The following is a 16,191-nucleotide window of genomic DNA, read 5'->3' on the forward strand; positions in this document are numbered from 1 at the left end:
AAAAGTGGTCGAGTTTCGACTGTGCAGGAATGTCTGTTTCATAATTACGGACCTACCTGACCTTCGCGACGGAATCCGTCCAGTAGACTTCATCGACGAAGTCGAACGAAGTCGAATGCCTTTGTCCACGAACAATAATCCTCCTGTGCGAGTGTGCAGATGTTGGCCGCTTGGCGCTCGCCATGAGCCATGCCAGCGCCGCCTATGCTGATGAAACCGTTTCCAACGCCTGTGGTGGATTTAAGTAGGCCCAACGCCGTCCCGATGCGGAGACGACGGGCGTCCATTCGTGGACTCGATTGATCGATCGAGAATTTTCCTGAGTATTCTAGATTGATGGCTGGATATCATGCATAACTTCGGGAATATCCTCTGTGCCAGTCCTGGCTTCCGACGACTTCAGGATGCCGTTCTCGTCGAAGTTTTTGCGCCACTCGATGAACTCGTCGCTGACAACGGAGCCGTACGTTCCACGCTTTACGAGAGACAACTGGAGCACCTCCTGGTTTTCAATGTGCCTCACGCGCCAGTAGTCACCCTCGGTGACGTGGTCCTTGAGAAATTGGATGAAGGCAGAGAGGAATCTCAAGCAACGATTCTTGGACCAAGGCTTGTTCCTAGGAATCGCGTGCGTTTTGATCGACTCGACCTTGGGAATGTCAAAGACGCCCGTCCGGCTCTCAGTCCTGAGACCGAGAATGATCCTGGGACAGTTGATTAGGTAGGACTGTGCCCAAAACTTGAGGAGTCGCATGTCGTAGGCGTGATTCTTCTTGTCGGCCAGGCCCTTTGCCAGAGTCTTAAGCTCTACCCAGTCGTAGTAGTTGTACTTGTCAATGTTGCCATACTCGCCATGGTATTCCGCAGGATTGGACTCGTGGAGCATGTCGTGGCTATCCCATACTGCGCCACCGCATGAGCCTTAGTCTTTGTATATAAACGAGGAAAACTTACTGCAGTCCACCTCTCCTCCATAGATAATCTTGTGCTTGTCATCCAATGTGGATGACACAATTGAGCAGTACTGCGCGTGGTTGGAGACTTGTTGCTCATGTCGATTCTCAATCTGCTCTCGACTGACATTGTCCCACACGTCCGGAATAGTAGACATTGCTTCAAACTTGTATCCTGTCACCCGCGTTAGTACGGCCGGATTTTCAATCCATCGCTGTGGCGATGCCCTTCTGCGATTTCTTTCATGAGCAAACATACCCAGATACATCACGGGCGAGAATGAGCCACGTGGATCCCGAGACTGGCGTTCGATCCTAGCCTGGAGGTGTTCCTCCAGGAAGCTATAACAGTCGGTGCGTCAGTCATTTATTGAAGGGATGGTGGATAAAGCTACCGAGCAAACCCACATTTGTCCCTGGATCACGTCAATCAGACATCCACGAAGCCGTTGAACACTACAGTAGGGAAGCGCTTACTTGAAACTTGGTCACGTTCATCTCGAACGAGTCTCGTTTGTCGTAGATCATTGTCAGGATCTAAAGACACCGTTAATGTATGTTCTCCATTTGAGGGAACTTTAGGGTCCGGACTTTGGTCAATTGGCCCCTCCAGGTGATGACCTCGGCGTCAGTGATCCGACCGGATTCGGCCTCTTTTTCTTGGAGAGCTTGAAGCACAGCGTCGAGATGTCCATCAATTGTTTCGTCATGGCGGCGGAAGGTGTCAAAACCGGTCTGCAAACCGGCCCTGCGCGCATTCTCGCTGACATTCATGGGCCAGTAGTAAGAAATCGATGAATCGTCGGACTGGTACTTGTGCTCATCGTCGAAGGAGTAAAAGGCGATTTCTCGTGGCGGAGTCAGGTCGGTTGAGGTTGAACCCGTGCTCTTGGCGCAATGGAAGCTCAAATGATGCGTAGGAGGAGCTGATAGGTCCCCAGTTCGCTCGTCCAATCCGTCTTCGTCAGGCATGGTGTCGATCAATGACGGTTTCCTTGGGATAGACGCAGAGTACGTTTGTTGTTGAAGGTGCTCCGGCAACGCGCGAGACCCTTGATCTACACACACGACGTCACGCTGCCGAGCCTGTGGTGTCGTGTCGCACCCCGGTCCATGCACCAAACTGGGACCTTGGGCTTAGAGCGCTATGAGATGAATGACAGGAACGAGTTATCGAAAGGATGCGAATGGCGACCTTACGTCAGGTCAAGGGGAAATTGATTCTTGAAGATTTCTCGGAAACAAGTGTTGAATGATTGAGACCAATTCGTGAGGATCTCAGAATTGAACAGTGGGCCCGCCTGGACTACAATCAAAACTGCCTAGCTTAAGGACGTTCTGCTAGAGGCACTTGCATAGTTGGTGTAGAGGCAGCGGTGTGTTGAGAAAAGTCGTGCTAAGTCTACGGCCAAAATGGCAGCTGTCGGCGGCAACTACATCTCGCAGCAACCTCCGCATCTGCAGTGTTTACCTGTACTTCCCGTTGTGCATCATCGCTCCACCACAACCAGCGTCAATCCTCTGTCGCGAAATCTCAGCCCGCTTCCCTACTCCTACCATTTCTATCGCCCGGCATGAGTAGTCGCGCAACACATGTCCACCCAACGCACCGCACAACCACGGCCTCTGGTATGCGACGGAATCTCTTCAACAGCACGCTTTCCCGGCGGCCAACCGCGCCCAGCACAACGAGTGCCACCTCCGCCACCACCCTACACCTAGCCGATATCGACGATGAAGAAGGAGAAGGACGTCAAGGCCATTTGCTGGAGCGAGATCGAGACATGGTGGCGCGGGACGAAGACGGCAATTATAAGCTCGACACGTCAATGCTAGGGCCGCTACCGCCGGACGAGGAGAGCGAAGAGAAAGGTGAGCAGGGCGAGAGATATGGGTCACATGGGCGAAGAGCATGCCACCGCGACTCAATCCACTTTCAAGACAGCCTGCTGACAAGTTGCAATACAGAAGCAAAGATACACCTCGTCGAAACGTACCGAAGACACCAACAACAGACACATCCTGAGGGTACTGGCAAGAAGGGCGACGAGGAGCGAGAAAATTGCACCTTGTGCACGGAGCTCAAGCAAACACTGCAGGCCAGCCTGCATGCCCAGCTTGAATCGCTCGAGGAAGACAAGTGGATGTTTGAGGGCGAAGATCCCAAGATGATGGTATTGGATTGATCTCCATGCAATGCAAATCAATGGCGGCAAATGTAGGGGTTTTTGGAAACACTGGGTCAGGAGCGGGCGTCTGTGGATATGGCATTTTTATAAAGATACCCGTAGCCTAGAGGCTACACTGGCGGGCAAATTCGGTCTGGATCTTCATCCCATTCCTCCAAATAATCAATATCTTCTTGTTCGTCTCAGTCCAAACCGGGAGCAGGCGGCGGCGTCGGTTCTACGCGCCTGGACTGCGGCTTCTTTGCTGGGCCGCCGCCGCCGAACATGCTACTCATCATGTCCATGAGCGGGTTGGATTGGCTGGGCATGCGAATGTCAAAGTACATCTCAGCAATCTGATCCAGTGCGTCCTTCCATGCTGGTACCTCATCGATGTTTGTCTTGTAATGCGATTTCAACAGGCGGAACAGATCTGAGCCGCCACGGGTCACAGACAAGAGCAGGAGGCCGAGGAAGTTGAGGAGTGGAAGCGAAGGGTACAGTCGTAGATCGACGCTCGCGGTACTGACTTCTTGTACGGCGAGGGAGCTGTTGGCTTGCGAGAGACGCGTGGTGAATTGTAGGAAGGATTGGTTGGCGGCACGCAAGTTGCCAGCGACGAGGTAGGGTAGAACGGCGCGAGCAGCATAGAGCGGTGCGGTGTGGGCTTGATCTTCCGAGTACCATTCATACTCGAGCTTGACGAGTTGTTCGGGCGAGTCCCGCGTGCCTTGGACAAAGTGTCTTTCTGCCTCGTAGGCTTCACCGTCTGTCGGTTGTTCACAAGTCAGCGCCAGCGTTGGAAGCGCAAACATCGACACTCACCTTCAGCAAGAACCGTGCCAATGACGTGGTGAAGCTCTGGGTCACCCGCAGGATATTCACCCAACCTCGCCGACCACCTGCTATTGTCAGCCCAAGCCCTCGAAGCACCATTCGACTCGCAATACGACGCACCCAATCATGTCGCCAATGAACCTCTTCTTGGTCGGCTCGTTTGGCGGGAATGCCCGCAGCAAGCTTAAGACCCGCGCCTTGCTCCCCGCATCGGGCTTCGTCTCTGCCTTGTGGTACACCTCGATCAAGAAGATGCACAGGTCGCCGCCGCTACCGCCCTGGCCGGCCTGCAGCAGCGCCTGCGCGCCCTGCGAGAGGAGATCGATGGCGGCATTCCAGTTGGACTGTTTGATGTAGCGCGCAGCGATGACGCGCAGCTGCTGGTGGGCCTCGTAGAACTGGCCTTCTGCGATCCTGGCGACGCGTGAGCTTCCAGCGCTTCGACGGGCTACACGGCAAGGGAGGGGATGGCGACGCGTTACTTTTCTTGCTGGCGCTGTATCGTCCTCTCGATCTTCGACATGGTGACGGCGGTGTGGGAGAGGTTGGAACGTCGGTGTGGAGAGCTGCTGTCAGCGCGCCTAGGTGCAGGTGGTTTTCGAGTCCGCTTGACGCGAGTCTCACTCCTGCCCTCCCCGCAATCCAACCCCTCCATTCCTTTCTCTGACTCTACATACAACCCTTTCTAGCTCCCTTTTCAGCCACATCATCTTCTTCGCACACTCTCATGGTCTTCTTCCTGGGGAGGGAGCGTTGAAAATTGCGCCCACAATATAGAGCATCTGATCATGCTGATTCCTTTACGCAACGCACCAATGGTTTAGGGGTAAAATTCCAGCTTCCCACTGTGTCAGACGAGCTGGAGCGCCGGGTTCGAGTCCCGGTTGGTGCAACGAACTACTTTTTGCATATCGTTTTGTCTGTGGTGATTCTCTGGGAGTGGGGGCCAAGCGTTTTGGGGGTTGAGAGGTGTGAGAGGAGGCGGAGCGGAGCGGGATGAGATGGCGTGGCGGGGAAGGACAGGGTGCAAAAGTGGGCTCGCGATGAAAAGGCAGGTGCGCAAAATCAGGGAGTCGCTGCAGGTCTCCCAGACGCAGAAGTGTTTAATGGGATATGAAGTGACGGGTGACTTGCACTTTCGCAGGTGAACTGTGACGGACTCGGCGGTTTTGACGACGGGAGGATTAAGTAGGAGCAAGCAAGTCAAAGTGATGACGATTAGGTCGAGAGCGAGATTATCTGAAACCAAGAGAATCTGAGTGAACTACCTAGGAGACCAATCTCATTGTTTTGTGTAAATAAGCATTTTGTAGATGGCTGCCATACCCCTCTGCAAAAAACAATTTGCAATTTGGCCGCCAGCAAGATCAGCCTTGACCATTTTTGAAAAACCAGTGTCTTGACTGAGACCGTCGAAGTTCGCATCCACAACCAGCCATCCATGACTTTCATCCAATTTGTGGATCCACAAGACGCCCGCATACCAATATTGACCACCCAGCTCTTCAGCAAGAGCAACCTTCAGCAGATCTGAAAACCAATTCCTTTACCGAGACCGTCAAAGCTCACCTCCGAAGGAAGCCACCACCCCAATGACTCTTTCCAATTTGTTGACCCACCAGACGCTCCCATTTTTGCACTGAACCACCCAACTAGCCTTGTAAGTTCAGTTCTTTCTTCCTGGGCAGTTTAGTTTCGCCCTCGACATACGGCAAGCCGGCTTCCTCGCGGGCCATGTCATTGATCCACTTAGAGTCCGGCAACAACTCCTTGCCCTTGGCCAAGCTATCCGCCATGAAAAGCCAGCTGAGTGCGTTGCCCACGGTGCTAACCTCGTCCGAGACGTGCGTGGCAGCAAACTTTGACATTCGTTCATACAGCTCCGTGTCGTTGAACAGGTCGGCCAAGTGTCTTGCAACGGCGCGGAAGTCACCGGGCTCAACGAGAAAGCCGGACTTCTTGTGCTGAACCTGCAGAGGGATGCCACCTGCCTTGGTTGCGATGATCGGAATACCTTTGTGCAAGGCTTCCGACACTTTGACTTCGAAGCCTTCGCGTGTCGACAGCTGAAGCGCGACCTTGGCGTTGGACATGACGGCGTTGAGTAGCTGGTCGGTCGGTCCCAGACGCATGACGACCACGTCGCCTCGGATGTCGCTATATTTGCCGTTCAGTAGCGACAGCGTCTGGTCAAGAATCATGGATCCGTCCGGATCGTCGACTGCACCGTGACCAGCCAGCACGAGCTGCGGCGTCTCCTCCTTGGGCCAATCTTTCATGTGCGTCCGGCGTAGCTCAGCGTAGCCAGCTAGAACATCGGGAATGCCCTTCGATGGGTCGAAGCGTGCGATTTGAGCAATGTAGTCGCGGTGGGGAAAGTCGAGTTGGTTCATTTGCTGTTTGAAGCACTCTGAACTCAGCTCATGAAAGTAATACTCAGTGACAAACTGGTTCATTTCCTTGTTCAAGCCGTCAAGCCAGTCGGTGGTGGCGGGCAAGTAGCCGACCTTTTTGAAATCGACGTTGGACGGCACGAACTCCTTGACAGGATGGCTGATGAACAAGTCTGCTTGCTTAACATTATTCCACACCCAGTTCCACACTTCGGCCGTTGGAGTGCTAGGGTCGTCGGCAAGATCCGAGCGGACTTGGATATGACTGCGGAAAATGACCGGGCGCTCAGGATCGATAGTCTTGGAAATCTTGACGAGCGCAGGCATCTGTGGATCGTCCACAATGATGACGTCTGCACCACCGTTCGAGCGCGGAGCCAAAGGTCCTCCAGTTGGGATCCAGAATCTCTCAGCGTTACCCTGGACCCACTCATCCAACATTGCCTGTTTCTCCGGCGTCAGGCGTGCATCGGGGCTCGCTACTCCCTGAAGGATGTTGTGATTTGTCTTGGTGAGGCGAAATACCTCTGGCTTTGGCTTCGGGACGTACCATTTTGCGTCGAGACCCAACAAGCGGAAGAATCTGATGAGCGCATGGCGCATGAGAGCAACACCGCCACCTTGAGGGGTGCTGTTGAAAAAAGCAATCTTGGTGTTGTGCTCTTTGATTGACTTTACGTACTTCATTGTGGCTTCCCACGTGCGCTGGCCAACAGTCTCGGGGTATTGATCGAGTCGAGTGACCAAGGCATGGCCTCGGCAATCAACTTCAACGACATTCTTGAAGCCAATCTGGACCCGGGGCTGTGAATTGGGACCGAAAAACATCAAAGACTTGCGAGCCATAGAGTCAGCCTCCTCGTCGATGGTGACTGCGGCTTTGGGGGCACCACCCAGGTTTTCTAAGCCATGCTCAAAAACCAGGGGGACAATGTCCAATTCCCACCATAGACGAGAAGGTAGCTGTGGGCTCAGATCAACCAGAGCCTTGGTGATGCCAGCCCCGGCAAACTTGTAGAGATGGTCGTGCTGGTAATCGGAGATTTTGGAAATGACAAAATCGGCCAGGGCCTTGTCTCGATCGTGCTCTCGCAGGGGAACTGCAGGAGTAGAGGGCCGCGAGCCATCCCAAGAGCTGCAGTTGCTGGAGAACCCAGTCGAAAAGCCGTTCGAGACCTTGCTACTGCGTCGGTTGCGGCCGTTGGGATCCTCGCCACCGACCACGTGCACGGCAAAGTCGAGGCTGTAGGTGCCGTCATGTGAGGCAAAGCCTACTTCAAGCAAGCCACGCTCGTCTTGCTTTGCAGCAAGTCCGATGTAAAGGGTCTTGACTGGTTAGCAGCGGTAGAGTGGAGTCAGGTCAGCAACATACGGTTGGAACTGCTCCGAATTCAACCGTCAACCGGGATTTCCCAAGCTTCTCGAGGTGCTTAGTCGGGCCATGAGCTTCAAAGTCATGGCGAGTCTTTGTGCTGGTGTAAGGGAGATCGTCGGTACTAGACCAAGTAGCCCGCCTTGTGTGGTGGGAGGGGCTGGTGTTGGTGTCTGACAATGACGAGATCATGAAATGGAGAGAGCGTGCTCATTTGGTGGAGGAGAATGATGGATGGAGCAAGTTGAAGAGGCGGTTGGAGGGGTTTAATACAATAAGACGGATCACAAGGGAATTGGCTCGTGAAGGGATGCAGAGGGCCCGAGGGCGTGGAGCTGACTGGTGATCGGTGTCACCACGTGGATGCGTCAAAGACGACGGGAGCAGCTGGACCGCATGACATTGAGATACGTCCCGTCATGTCAGAAGGGCGTGTCTGCAGAAAGGCTGTGGTGGTGGCGTGGAATCGCCGTTGACGGCAGTTTGGACGTGGGCATGGGATCGGCACTCGAGGCTTGGGCCGCTCAATGCGGAGGACAAGACAACCAAGTAAGCATGACAACAGACCAACGCCAGAGGTCCAATGGCGTGCGCGCAATCCCAACGGATCCCGTGCTGAAGATGGGCTTTTTACATTGCGTTGCACGCCTGTCGATAGTTTTGTCGAAGACCAGCCCTGGTGCACAGCTGCGGCACATGTTGCACGATCTGCTCTCGTTTGGTCGGTCGACGTGCCATCTGCTCACATTGATACAAAGCTGGAGCGATGATGATGATGAAATGGCTTCTTTGTTTTCGTCTGCCCAACTGCATGTGGATGGGACGGAGGGAGCAGTCGGCTCGGGTCGGGGTGGTCCGCCGAGGTGGCGCTTCCTTGATTCAATCCTTCAGTCCCCGGCGCCTGAGGCAGACGGCGTGTCCCGCCGTTTCATCAGCCTCGAAAAAGGGCCCCGGTCAATTCAATGGTGTGTCCAGGAGATGGCATGGGTGATGGGTCGAGTAACAGGCTGTTCTGGAAGTGCAGAAGCCGGCCGACGCGGCGCTAGCCCAAGCGGGCTTAGGGCCCCTCCAAACCACATGCGGCTTAGCTCCCGCTGCTGCATGCTCAGGCTCATGCTGGCCCGTGCTCCCGCTAGCCTCGTCGGCTTGCGGGAGGTTGCAACTCAGTGCCAACTCCACACCACCCGTCTTTCCGCTCACCCATCTCCTCGCCATCGACGGTCCATCGCCCTGCGCCCGCAACACCTCCCCGGGCTTCGCAAGCGATTCGCTGGCGCCATCATCGAGACCTACCGCGCACTCTGCGTCCAAGTCTTGGCCTCAAACCTCCGCACCCATCTACGCGCCAATCGTCTCGCGAGCACCGCGTTCGCGTCACTAGTCTTCGTTGATCCGCGTCTCAATCGCCCCGGAATTCTCCTCCGCCCTCTCCATCTTGCGCATCTAGACTCTGGCCACACATTGCGCGCTGGTCACCCGGTCCACCATGTATAACGCTCATCGCGGCATGGTGCCCACTGCTCCCAATCAGCGCTTGAATGAGCTGCTTGAGCAAATCCGTGGCGAGTTTGAAAATGAGGTTGGTCGAGCCGGTGAGATGGAGCGACAACGTAAGTTCTTTGATCTTTTGCGGCCACCGTCTGGCTTCTGCGCCTTTTGCGCAAGCTGCCTAGCGGGTCCCTCAACAAGGCTTGCCAAGCGAAGCACTCGATACTAAGATGGGTACAGTCGCTCAACAGCTCCAAGAGATGGACCTTGTGCGCCAGAAGATCTATCAACTCGAACAGTCACAGATTGCTATGAAGGCCAAGTATGTTGACAACCTCTGTCCACTTTGGCCTCGATTAATATCTCCACAGGTACGAGGAAGAAATTCAACGCCTGAATCGAAGCCTCGACGCCGCTGGAGCAGCCCCGCATCCCAACCATGCGAACAGTTCACAACACGGAAATCCCTCGCAGCCGCCACCATCGATCGGACATGGCCAAGGAACCCTTTTTGGAGGCATCATGTCGCAATCTGGAGGTGGGCCAGGCCTGGCGCCTCCGCCTCCAGAGTCTGCTCAAGCTCAGAACCTTCCTCCTCATGCACCTCAAGGCCCGCCGGGCCTCAACCCTGCCGCGCCTGGTCCGCCACAGCACCCCTTTGGAGGCGGTTATCAACCAGCTCCCAACGGTAAGACTTTCTCCTCGAGCCCAAAAACGTTCCCCGCTCATTGGATGCGCTACTCTGCCGAATCCTGATTGAACGCTCGCAAGGGCTTTTTCGGCTGACTGTCGCTCAGGATATCCACAGGCCCCACAGCCTACAGCCTCTCCCGGTCCCGGAAAGCCTAGGCCGGGCAGAGGACCTCCTGGACCACCAACCCCGCAGCAGAACACTGCTGCTCCGTACCCCGGATCGCCTCAAGTCGCTCGGCCGACACCACCTCCTGGACAACTCCATGCTGAGCCGCATAATCCCCTGGTCACGCCCGCGCCGCCCAACGTTGGAAATTCTCTGGCCGAGCTCGACCCTGACCAGGTGCCTCCCAACTACAAGAGGGAAGGTACCGATTGGTTTGCCATCTTCAACCCTCGTACTCGCCGGGTCCTGGATGTGGATCTCGTACACACGCTTCCCCATGATAGTGTTGTGTGCTGTGTACGTTTTAGCGCCGATGGCCGCTACGTTGCTACGGGCTGCAACCGTTCGGCCCAAATCTTTGATGTGCAGACTGGCGAGAAGCGCTGTGTTTTGCAGGATGCTTCGCTCAACGACGAGGGCGACTTGTACATCCGCAGCGTCTGTTTCAGTCCCGACGGGAAGTATTTGGCCACAGGTGCCGAAGACAAGGTCATCAGGGTAGGTTTCGACCCACAATCACACATTTGCTCCCGTCTGACGATTTTGATTAGGTTTGGGATATTGCGACTTGCACGATCACGGCGACCTTCTCGGGCCACGACCAAGACATTTACTCGCTCGACTTTGCAAGGAACGGCTACGTGATCGCCTCAGGTAGTGGTGATCGTACTGTGCGCCTGTGGGATCTCAACGCAAGAAAGCAAATCTTTGTGCTCTCCATCGAAGACGGTGTCACCACAGTTGCCATGTCCCCAGACAACCGCTTTGTTGCTGCGGGCTCCCTCGACAAGAGCGTCCGCGTTTGGGACGTCACCACTGGTTATCTCTGTGAGCGCCTCGAGGGCGACGTCGGCCACAAGGACAGCGTGTACTCTGTCGCCTTTGCGCCCAACGGCAAGGATCTCGTCAGTGGTAGCTTGGACAAGACGATCAAGATGTGGGAGCTTTCGACTCCACCCCGGATGATTCCGGCTCAAATCCCCAAGGGAGGAAAGTGCATCAAGACTTTTGAGGGCCACAAGGTGAGGCGATCGAGAATGGCTGGATGTTATTGTGCTGACCAGCCTCCAGGATTTCGTTCTGAGTGTTGCGTTGACCCCCGATGGCTCATGGGTTCTTTCGGGATCCAAGGACCGCGGAGTCCAATTCTGGGATCCCCAGACTGGCGTTGCTCAGCTCATGCTTCAAGGCCACAAGAACTCGGGTAAGTACCTGAAGATGAATTTCCTTGGCAGGTTGCTGACGTCTCGCAACAGTCATCTCTGTTGCTCCTAGCCCCATGGGCAACCTCTTCGCTACAGGAAGTGGTGACATGCGTGCAAGAATCTGGAGGTACGTTACCTTGAAAGACGCTCCCTTGCGCCAACACAAGCAGTCCAAAGGCCGGAAAAGGGGCTGGCCCACCACATGATGCCCGCCAGATGGCGTGTCTACTCCACGGCAAGGCTTCTTGTGGTCGAGACTTGTCGCTCTACAGGGCGCCGACCCTTTCCCCGTCTGTTGGCGATGCATGTGGTGCAAGGCTGAGATTGAAACTTCTTGATTGAACACGAGGCTGACAAGTTCCAGGTACGACACCTACCGTGGACCGCAGTAAACTAGGATCAATTGAAATCCGCTTCCAAACGAACCAGACATGCTCTGGACGTCCTTTGTGGATCCGGGCTACACTATCACGCCCTAAAAAGGAAGAGATTTGTCCCAGTATGAAAACGAAGGCCACGCTCTTCTACTTTTATGAACTAGTTAAATGTCAAAAATCCAGCCAGTGCTGTTTGGGGCTGGGCTGGGGCAGGCGTTGGAATATGCGTCAGCATCAGCGCAACTGGGCTTGTCGAAGGCGGGGTGCGCGTAGATGCCAGGCGTTTTCTTTTTGTCTGTCTCATTTGGTGGGTTTGTGTTTGGACTCGGTGGTTGAGGTAGTAAGTTGATTCGTTTTGCGCTGAATTTTGTGGGGTGCTGTGCTACTCCAGAACTGATGGCGGCGTGCAAAGGGAAAGACGGGTGATATGGGGAGAGAGAAGTTCCCCTGTTACACCCCCAACAATCGTACGCTGCTGTCTGTAGCAGCAAGCAGCCTCGATTAGCAAGGAGTCTTTTTGGTGTTGGAAGGACCACGCGTCTCACAACCCGATCACCAGCGCACCAACCTCTATCAGTGTTGGCTGTACACGACATGACACAGAGAATTTTGGGAGGCGGAAAGGGCTGCAAGTGTTGTTGCTTTCTGCTGTGGAGTGGCTTTGTAATCATTTGTCTCTTCGTGTTCTTCCTTTTCTACGTCAGTTCTCCCGTCAGGAGTCTGCGTCAGTGAGTAGCAGCAATATTACCACCAGTACTACCACTTTCATTCGAATTTGCTCAATATGTATGGCACTGGGAGATCGAAACGGTGTGAGAAATCTGCTGGCAAAGAATCCTGATCCACATCGTTAAGTTATCATCACAGCAAGAGAGAGGAAGCTAGTTGGCAGCGACTGTATTCAGCCCTCAGCCCTTCAGACGATGTAGACCCTCGAGACGAGCAAAACCCTCCCCTCCCACCAACGTGCTGGGCCAGGCCCATCTGCAACGACAGGGGTGACTCGGCACGAGTCAGAGAGATCGAGGCTGTGGTGTGCGAAATCTGTGACATTATTTCTCTTCCCTGGCGAAGCTTCGTAGCTCTTCCACAGCTTCCGAGTAGGCTAGAATTCGCGCGCTTTCGTGCGCCACTCTCCGTGCCTGTTGTGGTGGCGTCGTGACAAGCCTCCCATCGAGCATCGCATTTGCCTGTTCAAACCGCGCTGCGCATGTACCAACCATCATCATTTTCTCAATCCTAATTACAACGGCAACAGGATACAAAGCACGGGTCTAACCCTCGCCCGATTTCAGGACCGTCCCGGTATGTACCTGAGCAGACCCTTGGACGGCAGACGAACATGGGCGACCAGGCACATCCTATCCTCTGCCACTGCTGCAAAGCCCCACCTGTGACCAAAACGCATTCAAACTCGACACCTCGGCCGCTGGCACGCTCGCTCGCTTCTGTCCAAAGTCAAACAGTTTTGCCGCCCGTTCGCCTGCCTTTGTGCGCTGAATGGTTTGCGCAAGAGCTGTGTAGCGGCAAGTCGCTGCGCGAACAGGAGAGCTCTTCCACAGCATCGATTCGCAAAAATCGTCCAAATGAGGCCAGCGAAACGGATGGACCACGCCCAGCCGCCGCCACCTCAAGCCTCAGCCGGGCAGCCGGCGGCCGGGAGTCAAGGGTATCGACCGCTGGGCTGGGCATGCGGCGTCGGCGCCGTCGGGACCGTCCTCAGACACAGCCAACCTTACGAGCGTCCAGCAAGAAGCTTCTCTACCGTGCTGGCCAATCACCGCGCTGCAGCCCTTGCCTCCCTCTCTCTTCAAGAAAATTGATCGAGGCTGCCGATGCTTGGTCTGAGTGTCGGTCAGGTGTGCACGGTGGATGCTGCAAGCGCGTAGTTCCGTCCGGGGGAGGTTTGTGCCTGATGCGAGAGAGATGGAAGAGCTGCTTGATTGTCTGGGGCGCCGCATTTTGATGCTGGGGTTTGCCATGGAGGTCTTGTTTGCCGTCGTCCATCCACCTTGTGGCCGTCTTGTCCACGCCGGCGTCGACATCTGAGAAGAAGGGGTAGCTTTGTCCTGCTTCAATCTCACCTCACTCGTTTTCTTGCCATTCACAGGAAGAACCGTAGACGACTTCATCTGCGGCCATGCCACGAAGCCGCCAGGCCTACGAGCACCCACTACCGTCTCCACGCCTGCTGAGCGTACGAATTCTTTCCACCGCCACCCTCGTTCTTCCTCCGCTCTTGTACCTCATCTCCTTTGCCCTGGCCATCGCCATCCTCTTTACTCCCGAATACGCGCAGGCAGACTTGTTCGAGCCGTCAGGAGCGCCGGCGGGGCTATCGCTGTCCGCGTCTCCCTTTTACAACTGCACGCGTCCACAGCCGTCGCCTTCATCCAACATCACCAGCAACGGCACAGCGGCGCCGCAGACGCTGTCCTCCGCGCTCTCCTGTACGCGCTTCACGCACTCCCTCGGGTCCAAGGGCGCCGCCGCCTGCAGACAGCACTACGCTACGCAACCCGCCCACCCATGGACCGCCCACGCCCACTGCCAGCAAGTCGTGCTGTCCGCCTCGCTCTACGTCACGGCCGCCACGCTGCTCGCCCTCGGCTTCGCCATGTCGGCCATCTACGCTGCCGTCCTGCTCCCCGCCGCCTACGCGCCGCGCGAGCACCATCCGGACGCCGACGCGCTCGCCGGCGCTACGACGAGCAGAGCGGCGTCGCCACGTCAGCAGACACCGCCGCCTGGCTTCGTCTACGCGGCGCTGCGCCCGCCGACTGCGTCCGAGAAGCTGCACCGCATGCACGCGTCCAGCTCGGTCGACGAGCGCGTCGTGTCGCCGCAGGCGGTAGGGGGAGCAGGGGTTGACGATGACGAGGAGGAGGTCGGGAGGAAGGCGCTGAGGGCTTGTCTGTGGGCGCTTGTTGGCAACGTGGCGACGGCGCTGGCGATGTTGGCGGCCGTGAGTTTGGCGGTTGCGCAGGTGGTTGGGGTTGCGGCGTTGGTTGTAGGTCAGTCGGCTGTGGATTCTGGGCGAGAGATTGCTCAGGAGGATGGTCGGCTGGTGCTGGGAAAATGGTACATGGGTACTGCTGCGTATGAAGATAGTGCTGCGGCGTGGGTCTTGACTGGAATCGGGGGTTTCATTGCAATAAGCAGGTTTGGAATGGCGAGGATATAGAAGTTAAAGAATTTACGCAGTGTCGTGGAAGGCAAACCTAAAAGGCGTAAGCAGATTCAGAACCCTGAAGATTCTGTCGGGTACCATCAGTTGCACGTGTTGAGATCATACATGTGTTGGGGTCAAATGGATGGGGTGATCAAGAAGTATGTCTGAGTTTGAAAACGAGATGAATTTGTACATGAGGAATATCATCCCAAGCGCCGCAATTTGTGGAAATGAAATGTTTTGCTTAGCCAGTGCATGAACTGATGCCGTCCCAAACTCCGTATCCCAGGCCGTTGCCGTTTTGTGATGCTTTTATAGAGGGGGTATCATTTGACAGGAGTCATGTCCTAGCGTCTGCCCTTTTGCGAAGAGCCCGATTTCCTTGCGCCGGTCTTGAAGTTTTTGAAAGCGATGGTGTTGGCGGGCTTGCCGCGCTTCTTGTTCTTCTGGACGCGAGCAGTCTTCTTCTTAGAGCTGGTGGAGGTGGATGGCTTGGGCTCGTCGTCGAGTTCCATGTCTAAAAATGAAGCAAAATCAGCCAATCTGGTCGTCGCTGAGGAATTCCAGAGTGACTTCGCCAGCTTTGGAGCCGCATCCAACGATGTTGGAGAGACCCAAGAGCTGGTAGAACAGTTGTTCTTGAGCAGTGGTGTTGGTGTGTCCCTTGTTGTTCTCCTCCAGGGTGCGTGGGACAGGCCAAGAGGCGAAGATGGACAAACCTGCTGCTTCGGTTGCCTCGGGCTGCGTCTCGTTGGATTCGGCGTGTTCTGGCAGGGGTTCAGTATGCGCGGTGTGGCGATGGGAGCGGGGCGGGCGAGACTCACGGTCTTTTTCTACGTCCATGGCGTCCTTTGCGGGGAGTGGTTGTTGGGCGAGTTCGAGGAGCTTTTCCGAGAGGCGCTGGGCACGGGCATTTTCGACGGGGCCGAAGACGTTCCGCTTGAGCTTCTGGTTGTTGGTCTTCTTGATGCTGGAGCGGGAGCTTTTGGCCATGGTGGGCGGTGGATTGGGGGAGTGGTAGGGAGGAGGCGAGAGTTGTGGGAGAAGAGAGTTGTGGGAGACGAGAGTTGGTCGGGTCGGAGGGTTGAGAAAGTTGGCCGGTTCTGCCGTCGCGGGTACTGACCGCCCGGGGCGCCGCCCTCGCGTGTCCTCCTTCCTTGACGTCGGTGCCGGGGCTGGTGCGACCTGATGCTGAGAGGCAAGCCAGGTTCCTTGAGAGCGGAAGTGGACCGACGCTCACGCTGGTCTGGGCGCGACGCCAGAGCGAACTACTTCCTTTGCCGCCCACGATGGCCACGGCCTCGCACGGCAGTGGGCGCCCGGAATGCCCATCGTCCTCTAGTGTAGCTCTCCGTACATGTAGACCA

The 16,191-nt window shown here is 55.8% G+C and overlaps 8 protein-coding genes and 1 non-coding gene across 9 annotated transcripts; 5 read left to right on the forward strand and 4 right to left on the reverse strand.

The window, feature by feature from the left end:
- Nucleotides 1-210: 210 nt before the first annotated feature.
- Nucleotides 211-2,322, reverse strand: J3D65DRAFT_112730 (uncharacterized protein). The gene is made up of 6 exons (XM_066793746.1): nucleotides 1,545-2,322; nucleotides 1,431-1,490; nucleotides 1,362-1,369; nucleotides 1,213-1,295; nucleotides 955-1,128; nucleotides 211-903 (listed from the first exon to the last, which is right to left on the reverse strand). Exons 1-6 carry the CDS (start codon nucleotides 1,923-1,925, stop codon nucleotides 329-331), a joined length of 1,281 nt encoding a protein of 426 aa, XP_066651210.1. The 5' UTR covers nucleotides 1,926-2,322; the 3' UTR covers nucleotides 211-328.
- Nucleotides 2,323-2,425: 103 nt separating this feature from the next.
- J3D65DRAFT_637463 (uncharacterized protein) lies at nucleotides 2,426-3,298 on the forward strand. The gene is made up of 2 exons (XM_066801502.1): nucleotides 2,426-2,825; nucleotides 2,922-3,298. Exons 1-2 carry the CDS (start codon nucleotides 2,528-2,530, stop codon nucleotides 3,137-3,139), a joined length of 516 nt encoding a protein of 171 aa, XP_066651211.1. The 5' UTR covers nucleotides 2,426-2,527; the 3' UTR covers nucleotides 3,140-3,298.
- A 26-nt stretch (nucleotides 3,299-3,324) lies between these two features.
- Nucleotides 3,325-4,481, reverse strand: J3D65DRAFT_606495 (uncharacterized protein; the record flags this gene model as incomplete). The annotated part of the gene is made up of 4 exons (XM_066798447.1): nucleotides 3,325-3,890; nucleotides 3,947-4,023; nucleotides 4,079-4,372; nucleotides 4,441-4,481. 4 exons carry the CDS (start codon nucleotides 4,479-4,481, stop codon nucleotides 3,325-3,327), a joined length of 978 nt encoding a protein of 325 aa, XP_066651212.1.
- Nucleotides 4,482-4,767: 286 nt separating this feature from the next.
- Nucleotides 4,768-4,850, forward strand: J3D65DRAFT_t136. The gene has a single exon. It is a non-coding gene; the product is annotated as a tRNA-Gly (tRNA).
- Nucleotides 4,851-5,525: 675 nt separating this feature from the next.
- On the reverse strand, nucleotides 5,526-8,266 carry J3D65DRAFT_112822 (trehalose phosphorylase). The gene is made up of 2 exons (XM_066793750.1): nucleotides 7,724-8,266; nucleotides 5,526-7,677 (listed from the first exon to the last, which is right to left on the reverse strand). The coding sequence occupies exons 1-2, from the start codon at nucleotides 7,913-7,915 to the stop codon at nucleotides 5,611-5,613; spliced, it is 2,259 nt and encodes a 752-aa protein (XP_066651213.1). The 5' UTR covers nucleotides 7,916-8,266; the 3' UTR covers nucleotides 5,526-5,610.
- Nucleotides 8,267-9,230: 964 nt separating this feature from the next.
- On the forward strand, nucleotides 9,231-11,481 carry J3D65DRAFT_559514 (wd-repeat protein; the record flags this gene model as incomplete). The annotated part of the gene is made up of 7 exons (XM_066797412.1): nucleotides 9,231-9,333; nucleotides 9,452-9,533; nucleotides 9,583-9,899; nucleotides 10,009-10,568; nucleotides 10,622-11,092; nucleotides 11,142-11,274; nucleotides 11,327-11,481. The coding sequence occupies 7 exons, from the start codon at nucleotides 9,231-9,233 to the stop codon at nucleotides 11,479-11,481; spliced, it is 1,821 nt and encodes a 606-aa protein (XP_066651214.1).
- Nucleotides 11,482-12,864: 1,383 nt separating this feature from the next.
- On the forward strand, nucleotides 12,865-13,705 carry J3D65DRAFT_112965 (uncharacterized protein). Its single transcript, XM_066793753.1, has one exon. It carries the CDS (start codon nucleotides 12,995-12,997, stop codon nucleotides 13,616-13,618), a length of 624 nt encoding a protein of 207 aa, XP_066651215.1. The 5' UTR covers nucleotides 12,865-12,994; the 3' UTR covers nucleotides 13,619-13,705.
- A 658-nt stretch (nucleotides 13,706-14,363) lies between these two features.
- Nucleotides 14,364-14,958, forward strand: J3D65DRAFT_637475 (uncharacterized protein). Its single transcript, XM_066801503.1, has one exon. The coding sequence runs from the start codon at nucleotides 14,456-14,458 to the stop codon at nucleotides 14,834-14,836; it is 381 nt and encodes a 126-aa protein (XP_066651216.1). The 5' UTR covers nucleotides 14,364-14,455; the 3' UTR covers nucleotides 14,837-14,958.
- A 400-nt stretch (nucleotides 14,959-15,358) lies between these two features.
- J3D65DRAFT_671198 (uncharacterized protein) lies at nucleotides 15,359-15,817 on the reverse strand (the record flags this gene model as incomplete). The annotated part of the gene is made up of 2 exons (XM_066803370.1): nucleotides 15,359-15,591; nucleotides 15,649-15,817. The coding sequence occupies 2 exons, from the start codon at nucleotides 15,815-15,817 to the stop codon at nucleotides 15,359-15,361; spliced, it is 402 nt and encodes a 133-aa protein (XP_066651217.1).
- Between the last annotated feature and the right edge of the window lie 374 nt (nucleotides 15,818-16,191).

The sequence above is a fragment of the Phyllosticta citribraziliensis genome, assembly GCF_038025025.1.
Source record: "Phyllosticta citribraziliensis strain CPC 17464 chromosome Unknown J3D65scaffold_12, whole genome shotgun sequence".
NCBI lineage: Eukaryota > Fungi > Ascomycota > Dothideomycetes > Botryosphaeriales > Phyllostictaceae > Phyllosticta > Phyllosticta citribraziliensis.